At 43.2% G+C, this 10,000-nt stretch overlaps 1 protein-coding gene across 1 annotated transcript in view; it reads right to left on the reverse strand.

Annotated features, from left to right (window-relative positions):
* The window catches only part of LOC138978788 (transient receptor potential cation channel subfamily V member 2-like), a 15,927-nt gene that overhangs the window by 1,395 nt on the left and 4,532 nt on the right, over positions 1 to 10,000 (reverse strand). Inside the window, exons 6-12 of the mRNA XM_070351575.1 lie at positions 9,524 to 9,697; positions 7,755 to 7,910; positions 6,784 to 6,870; positions 5,478 to 5,667; positions 4,029 to 4,207; positions 2,261 to 2,703; positions 1 to 1,399 (exon numbers count right to left, since the gene is read on the reverse strand). The exon at positions 1 to 1,399 is cut by the window's left edge and continues 1,395 nt beyond it. Coding sequence (XP_070207676.1) covers positions 2,268 to 2,703; positions 4,029 to 4,207; positions 5,478 to 5,667; positions 6,784 to 6,870; positions 7,755 to 7,910; positions 9,524 to 9,697 — 1,222 coding nt within the window. The 3' untranslated portion in view covers positions 1 to 1,399; positions 2,261 to 2,267. The remainder of the gene's footprint in view (positions 1,400 to 2,260; positions 2,704 to 4,028; positions 4,208 to 5,477; positions 5,668 to 6,783; positions 6,871 to 7,754; positions 7,911 to 9,523; positions 9,698 to 10,000) is intronic.

A 10,000-nucleotide genomic window follows, 5' to 3' on the forward strand; every position in this document is an offset into this window, starting at 1 on the left:
GGTAGCCATACTTACTGATATATAAACCCTCCAAACTTTGACCTTTTCGATTATACAGATGTAGAAGTTATTTGCATTTTGTGGGTGGCATTTTTTGGGAGTGACCCTGTATTAACTATATGTGACCCTCCACCACGAAATGAGTCGCATGTCACCTCGCGCGGTTCTGCGCTAGGCTTAATATAAGTCCGGGGAGTGTCTGGTAACAGTGTGAGGGTCACCTTAGTCACAGGCTTATAACTCAAACAGTTTCTGCTCTTTTATGAAACGGTTTTCACCACTGGATAGAGCATAAAAAACTCTTTAGGAAACTGTAAAAATATGAAAAGGTGACATGCGACTCATTCCGTGGTGGAGGGTCACATATGTAGCGTGTACAAAGCCAACAGGAAATGCGCAGCTAATATTTCAATGGGGCAAACAGTTATTTTAAGACTTCCTCACCACAACATTGTCTCACAGTGTAGTACACATTTCTCTTGATTTCTTGTAACTCCACAAATTCACTGCCGCGGGACAACATTGAAATGAACTATTATAGCAGGCTACCGTCAAATAGTCCTTCCTGTAAACAAAAATGTGACCCTCCACCACGGAATGAGTCGCATGTCACCTTTGTATGATTTTCATATTTTTACATTTTCCTAAAGAGTTTTTTATGCTCTGTCCAGTGGTGAAAACCGTTTTAAGCCTGTGACTAAGGTGACCCTCACACTGTTACCAGACACTCCCCGGACTTTATATTAAGCCTAGCGCAGAATCGCGCGAGGTGACATGCTACTCATTTCGTGGTGGAGGGTCACAAATATGCTTTATTTCTTCAATCTGCCCAGGCTTTTCCGTGGGCTAAGGCCAAACCTCCACTTTAACACATACCAACAACTCTGCTCTGTGCTGTAACACTGGCAAGTTCAAAACACGAGAAAAACGATTTCGTTATGCGGTCAGACACGGGGGATGTATGTATTTTTCAAATGGTTGTAAAATAAGTCTTGTATTTATCACCGTACTCAGGCCCTGTTCTTTTTTTCGTCACACCTAAAACCGTTATTTCTTGTGAGCGACGCAGCATTAATTCGTGGTTAGCAAGTTCTCGCATTACCAGTCAAAACAGGGATTGTCTCGGTTGTACTTTAAACGCAGCAGAAATATGATGTTCTTGGTTTGTGTGATGGGAGAAGATATCAGACTCACACCTAAGAGTGTGGCATTCTCGTACACTGTAATGCACACCTGTTCGAAAAAGCTGCACTTTGTTTTAAATGTTCAGATACTTTGACGAAGCATAAATCCAGCATTTGAAAACTTTTAACCGTGCTCTTGTGCGTTGATCAGTTCAAAAACGTAAAACCTCGGGAAACAACTTGGCGTTGATCAATCAAAGGTTACTGGCACATCCCTGAAAAAAAATCAGTATTTTTGTAAGATATAGTAGCAACGAGAAGAAAGTGTTCGAAATAAATACAACAATCAGTGAGTACTCAATCAATCAATCAATCAATGACGCTTATATCGCGCATATTCCGTGGGTACAGTTCTAGGCGCTCTGCAGTGATGCCGTGTGAGATGAAATTTTATACGGCCAGTAGATTGCAGCCATTTCGGCGCATATTTACCTTTCACGGCCTATTATTCCAAGTCACACGGGTATAGGTAGACAATTATTAACTGTGCCTAAGCAATTTTGCCAGGAAAGACCCTTTTGTCAATCGTGGGATCTTTAACGTGCACACCCAATGTAGTGTACACGGGGGGAGGGTTCGGACACAGAAGAGAGTCTGCACACAAAGTTGACTCTGAAATAAATTTCCGCCGAACCTGGGATCGAACTCACGCTGACAGCGGCCAACTGAATACAAATCCAGCGCGCTACCAACTGAGCTATATCCCCGCCTGTAACTACCTGTAACCGGTATCCTGGTTCTTGAGAAAATACGAATCAATTCAATGATTAAGCGACTTTCATCAGTCTATGGCGCCTGCGTCTAGAGCGCTTGCCTCTCTTAGGTTATTTGAACTTATCACTAGCGCTCGCTGTCAATCGGCAATTTTGCAGTAAAGAGTTACACATACACACGCACACACGCACACACACACACACTGATAAACACACACACACACACACACACACACACACACACACACACACACACGCACACACACATACACACACACACACACACAGAGAAAATGTATTCAGCAAAACATGTACGAACATTCTAACACAAAGCGAAGAACGAGAAGTTCAAACATTCAGTACCTTTCGTTCACAGGGCACTCTCTTCAGTACCTTCTGTACGGCTCTCTGACACAGGGTAACTCTCTTCAGTGCCTTCTGTACCACTCGCTGACACAGGGTAACTTTCTTCGGTGACTTCTATATGGCTCGCTGACACAGGGTCACTTGCTTCAGTGCCTTCTGTACCGCTCGCTGACACAGGGTAACTTTCTCCAGTGCCTTCTGTACCGCTCGCTGACACAGGGTAATTTTCTCCAGTGCCTTCTGTACCGCTCGCTGACACAGAGTAACTCTCTTCAGTGCCTTCTGTACGGCTCGCTGACACAGGGTAACTCTCTTCAGTGCCTTCTGTACCGCTCGCTGACACAGACTGCAAGGTCGGCGATGTTTGCGTCCCAGAGTTGCTGGTATGGCGGCGAACGTTTGAATTTGTCAAGAGTTCAAGAATCTCGCTGTTTTGCTCTCTGCACAGGTCAACATTTTGTAATTGTGAGAAGGAGGGACATATTGTGCCATCTGTTGTATCCTCATCTCATATCTGCTGTACTCTTATAACCACGAATCCACTACCTCTCAACGTTAGTTTAGTTCAAAATGTTGAAATTGTGAGAAGGATTGACATATTGTGCCATCTGGTGTATCCTCATCCCATTTCTGCTGTACCCTTGTAACCACGAATCAGCTACCTCTCAACGTTAGTGGTTCATTCTCTAGGCAGTCCTGAATGCCAGTGAGGCGTTTCAATAGAAGTTAGGCCCTATGATATATGGTCAAGGGAGAATGCCCCTTGTGAGGGAAGGAAAGCTCCAAGCTGCAGACGCTCAAAATGTTTTTTTTTAATTAAATTAGAAAATATTTGCGATTGTCAACCCGTTGAAAGACAATGTGTAAATATCACGCCATACATGTTCCGAGTTGCCTAGCACAAATTATGATGCACTCGCCTAACATTGTTTCTATTAAGCTTGGGACCTAAAAAAAAATTTTTTAAATAAAAATAAAAATAAATCTATATAGGCTCAGGTTACTCATTTTCAATGGACTATTCCGTGCGTCCTTTTGACTATAACAATCAAAACTACCTAGTACTGTAGTTGCGCTTACTCGTATATTATAGATAAATAAAAACAACTGTGCCCAAGTAACTCTCATATGATTGACAGTATACCCAGAATCTCCTCCAACAGTCACAGGGTGGTCATATTGGTACTTAGTGTGTTGACCGAGCGAATCGGAATGTGACACTTGCGGTGTTTGAAGTTACAGGCTACTAAGCTTTAACCTCTCCACTATAGGCATGGACACCAATACCTTGGTACCACAATGTGGAGACAGCTAGAGGACTAGAACATATTTCAACAAAATAAAGCTGAAACACGGACACAAATTTATATTTGTTCAATAGTATTGGAAGTAATAAATAAAACAATCACTTACAAAACATTTGTTCAGGTTTTCTCAGTGCAGAACGTTTTTTTTTCAAACGCGGTTTGCAGATTAACTTCTCAAGCTTGACACTCGTGAGTGTATTCAAACCCTGATTCTTCTATACGTCACACAGTTTGCTCTAAAAATATGATCAGAATTGAAGAAAATAGGTCAAGTAAGTTCGCATGCTTCGCGGAAACGAGCGTGACCCGTCTCTGTCTTCGGGTATGTTTAGTCGAGACTATCAAAATGTAGTCTCGGCGAAGACTGGTTTATGATGATGATCTTTTAGTTTCATGCCGACAGCCTGACTGAACGTTTTTATATCGCTTCAATCGACTTGTTTATTCGTTCTACTTACTCCAGATGTTTGACCCGCTTGTTGACATGGCGGAGGTTGAGAGAGTGCATCTCATGCATGTCCTTGATGTCCTTCACGTGCCTGTTGATCTCGCTCAGCTGAGGACTGTCCCACTTCTTCAGCACTTCTTTGGGATTGGAGATGACTTCGGAAGCTTCGTACTTGCTGATGCGGTGTGGCTGTACAAAGAAGAATAGGGAGAAGCTCAAGAATCAATCAATCAATCAATCAATCAATGAGGCTTATATCGCGCATATTCCGTGGGTACAGTTCTAGGCGCTCTGCAGTGATGCCGTGTGAGATGAAATTTTATACGGCCAGTAGATTGCAGCCATGTCGGCGCATATTTACTTTTCACGGCCTTATTCCAAGTCACACGGGTATGGTAGACAATTATTAACTGTGCCTAAGCAATTTTGCCAGGAAAGACCCTTTTGTCAATCGTGGGATCTTTAACGTGCACACCCAATGTAGTATACACGGGGGGTGGTTCGGACACCGAAGAGAGTCTGCACACAAAGTTGACTCTGTGAAATAAATTTCCGCCGAACCTGGGATCGAACTCACGCTGACAGCGGCCAACTGAATACAAATCCAGCGCGCTACCGACTGAGCTACATCCCCGTAGGAGTATGATAAACAAAAGAGCAACAACGACAGCAGCAACAAGATCAACAAGGAGAATTAGTAAGGTGAAAAACACCAACAAGGAACCGCCTATCTGCGGTAAAGTTGAAGCTCTTTTCGTTTTTCTATAAAACATCGAACTCTAACATGAATTACATGATCTTTTCCGTGCGAACTTGGTCTTGTACTTGCGTACGTGTACGTCGTACGTGTAACGGGGATACGACACTAGCAGGTGTGAACATAAGTGGACCTGGAGCCCTATTAACCCACCAGGCGCGACCGAGATTTTAACCCACAACCTTCCCCTTGGGAGGCCGGCGTTTTATCCACTAAGCCATTTCGCCCGTCTGTTAATTGATCTACCAGGCCCCTTTACAGAGGGCAGTTTAGAATACCTGTATACTGTACGGTATCAACCGTCAACGTCCACCCTGGTATGGACCCAGTTCTAATTATCTGCGGGCATTATCCGTACATTTTGCCTATTTTTCAATAACACTCACACATGGAACAGACACAGAACTTGCTACATAGTGACTCAGAGAAAAGTGCACACACATACAGTTATATGTGCAAAGCTGAAGAGAAAATAAACGATAGTTTCCTATATTTAAAGTACAATGTGTTTTTATTTATTTGAACATTTTATACATGTGTATTGTTGCTGTAATGAAGATTATTATGTTGAAGATTGATTGTAGATTGCTTAGAACTATCTAAGGATTTGCGCCATATAAATACCCTTATTATTGTTATTTATGTATTTTGGGTCCTATCAAACAACCTTTGTAGTTTTCCTGCTATACTCAGGATACTCACTATACGCCTTTTTCCGTATAAGCTGTGAAGTTCTACCCTGGTGATGATCCAAGCCCTGTTGAGCTCCAGCTGTCTGTGGGCGTCGCTCTGCACGTTCTGGTAGGTGTCACTCAGCTGGGCGATCAGGATGCTCAGCATCACCACGCAGCTCATGCCCAGGAAGGCCACCATCAAGAAACAGGAAAACCCTCTGCGAGAGTACAGGGCCGAGGGGCACAAGAAAGTCACCAACCGGATGGGAGCCAGCCGCGGTGTCAGATTTGTTGAAATTAAGATTTGTTGTGATTTCAACAAGGTTTCAACGCGGTTTTTTTGCTCCCGTTTGTGTGGCATCCACTTTCAATACACCCTTTCGGAGTCTCAGGCGAGAGCAAATCTCGCGTCGCGAGACAATCCGCGCATTGCATGCTGGGATTGCAAATTGTACCAAACACGAGGTCTTCAGAAGAGGTACATTGCCGATTGCGTTCAAGTTTTCCCTCGTAAGCTCTGATCTCTTTGATATTTCTGTGGTTTTTGTCCCATGATAGTCACTGCTCTTTGTGTACGGTACACTGCAGAGTGTTTGGTACAACGGAGCGCCCCCTGCCGCCAAAAATGTGACTAGCCGCGCATGCGCACTCGAAACTCCGAAGGGGTGTATTCCGATTCGTGCACCTCAGCCCTGATATAAAGGGGGAATATCATTTGTTGTATTGGTTGTAGTGGTTAACGCTGATCGCTTTGAGTATTATCATACATTTGTATTTCTGTGTGTACCTTATTTGATAAATGTTTTTGATAACGTCATATCCGGCTTTTAGTGAACGCTGAGACGGCACTGTCACGCCCTCATTTTTTTATCAAATTGATTTAAATTTCGGTCAAGCAATATTCGACAAAGCCCGGACTATGAGATTGCATTTCAGCTTGGAAGCTTAATGAGTAATAAATGAGATTGTTAATTAAAAATCTCAAAATTCGAATAAGAATCAAATCTTTAGTTATCAATCAAAAATAGATTTAATAATATTCTTTGTCATTTCCCGAGTCTAAAAATATATAGATAAGGTATTTTTACTCTGAAAATGAACTCTAAATTGGAAAATAGGTTTATTAGGCACTACGTTCGCATACTTAGCGGAGACAAGCCAGACCTGTCTCAGTCTTCGGGTCCGGGCAAGCGAAGCCTTAATTAGTACTGTACATGTAGTCTCGGTTCTTGTTTTTTAAGTGTTGTTCTTTTAGTTTCAGGCCGACAGATTGATTTAATGTTTTTATACCACTTCGCGCGACTTGTAGTGCAATGCAGATAATTTCAACGTACCTGTATCCATCAGGCCCATAGTAGTCCAGAACAGGTTGTCCCTCGATCAGTATTCGAATTCCAGTGAACAAAATCTCAAAAATATTGCTGAAAAAAATGCAGGTCTTCTAGAGAGCATGGATTTAGATAATGGTGTCTGTCTTTCTGTCTGTCTGTCTCTCTGTCTGTCTGTCTGTCTATCTGTCTCTGTCTTTGTCTCCGTCTCTGTCTCTCTGTCTGTCCCCCACGATTTCCCTCTCTCTCTCTCTCGGCCTGTCTGTCTCTCTCTCTCTCTCTCTCTCTCTCTCTGTCTCTCTCTCTCTCTCTCTCTCTCTCTCTCTCTCTCGTCTCCCTCGGCCTCTCTCTCTCTCTCTCTCTCTCTCTCTCTCTCTCTCTCTCTCTCTCTCTCTCTCTCGTTTGTCTATTGGTCCCTCTCTGTAGGCTAAAACTCAAGTCAAACAGTTTATTTACCAAATGCAAAGCACAGGATTTTGTTATGGTGTATGCATAAAACTTCACACTCCTTCCACACGCATATATCATAATAACTATGTACAGATAAAGTGTTCAATTCCACTGGGCCTATTTACGTGTGTATACCAACCAGACAGTTCAAAACGGACTGGTTGTTCTTTTAGCACCAATTTGACAGGAGTAATCACAGGTTGCATGGATAAAGATAAATGAATTCCCTAAAATCATATCTAAAAATATAGTCATCAATATAATAAATCCGAGTACATGCTAACACAGTTATTCAAAGGACACAACCCTTACATCTATTAAGATATTTCATTTAAGGATACTCGATCCATTTCAAAACTTTAACGGATGAGAAACGTGTATGCAACTGTGCACTGGGGAAATCGAGAGGTCTCTAAGCACTTTCGTCTCAATGATCGGGACTACATGCCAACCAGCATAACGGGCCATAAGTACAAAAGATCGGGACACAAACATACACCTTAAGACAAAGGGGATAAGAGTTTTACCTTGTCTCCTTGTGGACCCCCAGGGAGTCCTCTCCACGCAAGGCCAGGACGAAGGAACCGCTGAACGCGATCAATATGATGGCAAACACACAGATGAATTGGGGAAAGTCTCGTAGCATTATTCGCCACAGAACTTGTGAATACGCACCCATCGTCCTAAGAGATCAAATCAAATCAAATCACATTTTATTTTACGATGGTTGTTACATAAGCATTACAAACGATATTTTTTCAACCAGCCCTCGCCCAGAGAGGGACTACTCTAATCACACATCTATATATATATGTCGAGCCGAATTCACGGAATTGCCGAATTCGCGGAATCGGCAACATTTTTGCCGATTTCGCGTAATCGGCAAAACGCTGCCCATTTCGTGAAATCGGCAGCGTTTTGCCGAAAATGCGGAAAGGCTTCAAAAATTTGCCCATTTCGCAAAAGCGACAGCCAGTCTGTTACTTTTTGTGTCACCATAACATTGCATTAACATTGTTTCACCTCCCTACTATGTTTTGTATGGTCTATGTTGGTCTGTGTCGAGCATAACTCCGGAAATGCACGAAAACTACACTTTCTGCAATAACTTGCCATAACTTATCGATTATTGCGATATCTATCCATTGGAGTATCTAGTTGTCTAAGTGTGATGATATCCCAGGCTTTTGAGTACTTTAAAACCAAAAAGTGGCTGCCGATTTCGCAAAATGGGCAAATTTTAGAAGCCTTTACGCGATTTCGGCAAAACGCTGCCGATTTCACGTATTGGGCAGCGTTTTGCTGATTACGCGAAATCGGCAAAAATGTTGCCGATTCCGCGAATTCGGCAATTCCGTGAATTCGGCACGACATATATACGACTTGCGTCTGTGTGTGTGTGTGTCTGTGTGTGTGTGTGTGTGTGTGTGTTCGCGATGCACGGCCAAAGTTCTCGATGGATCTGCTTCAAATTTGGTGGGCATATTCAGGTAGAACCCGGACACAACCTGGTCGATGAGAATTTTCAACACGTGCTCTCAGCGCGCAGCGCTGAACCAATTTTGGTTTTTCTGTTCATCTTCCCACATCCATTCCCAGTAACTCTTCCTTATCTTCTCCAGTGTTTTGCGTTTATCTCCCTTCCTTCGTGTGGCGTCAATCCATATTCCCGTTACTATTTTTAGAAGGTCACTGCACTGTCCACAACGCTTTCCTTGCATGTACCCGTAAGTTGTCCTCACTGTAAAAGTGCAAAGGTCGAATCTATTTATCGAAAAATCCACTCTCATCTATCTCTATATATTTATACTGGAGGAATACCCGGCTTCGCCGGGTGGATCGCGAGACAGAGTAGCGGTTCGCCGGCTTAGAGCACGTGTTGAAAATGTTCATCCACCAGTTTGTGCCCGGGGTCCACCTGAATATGCCCACCAAATTTGATGCAGAATATTTACGATATCACAAACAGAACTCTACAATCCACAGGTGTTGCCTTGCGAGCTATAAATAGCTCACAAATTCTAAGGCTTGTGCAAATGTGTAATCAAAACGTGGAGTTGTTATGAAACACTGATGCGACGGACAATTATGAAAATAAATCTCAAACGAAGTCTTCCATCACTTTGCAATTTGACTTTTCACAATATGACATTACATACTATGGAATGTGTTTGTTGAAAGTATTTAGAGTCATTGAGACTCTATTATACAACCCTTACCTGAATACGGCAGCAAAGTTGAAAATAAGCAGAATCCATAGAAGTGTGTATGTTGTATTGTCTATATGGACCCTTACCTGAAGACGGCAGCAAAGTTGAAGATTCGCAGAGTCCAGAGCAGAAAGCCCACACTGTAGACAGGCCATTGCTGTGACAACCCCGCAGCACGGAGCAGGAAGGCCAGCAACAGGAAGACACAGGACAGTAGGCCCACCAGGTTGAACTTGTCCTTGAAGTACTCCAGTCTGTGTCTGAAACCATCATCATGATTATCTCCGTCGTCATCGTCATCGTCGCCGTCGTTATCATCATCGTCATCATCATCATCATCATCATCGTCTTCGTCATCATCATCATCATCGTCGTCGTCGTCGTCATCACCGTCATTGGCGTCGTCGTCGTCATCACCATCATCCTCGTCGTCGACGTGGTCATCATCATCATCATCATCATCATCATCGTCATCGTCGTCATCGTCGTCGTCGTCGTCGTCATTATCATCGGTACGACCAGTAACAGGGAGACACGGGGTAGGAGGCCCACTGGGTTGAACT

Source organism: Littorina saxatilis, linkage group LG10 (assembly GCF_037325665.1).
Source record: "Littorina saxatilis isolate snail1 linkage group LG10, US_GU_Lsax_2.0, whole genome shotgun sequence".
In the NCBI taxonomy this organism is placed as follows: domain Eukaryota; kingdom Metazoa; phylum Mollusca; class Gastropoda; order Littorinimorpha; family Littorinidae; genus Littorina; species Littorina saxatilis.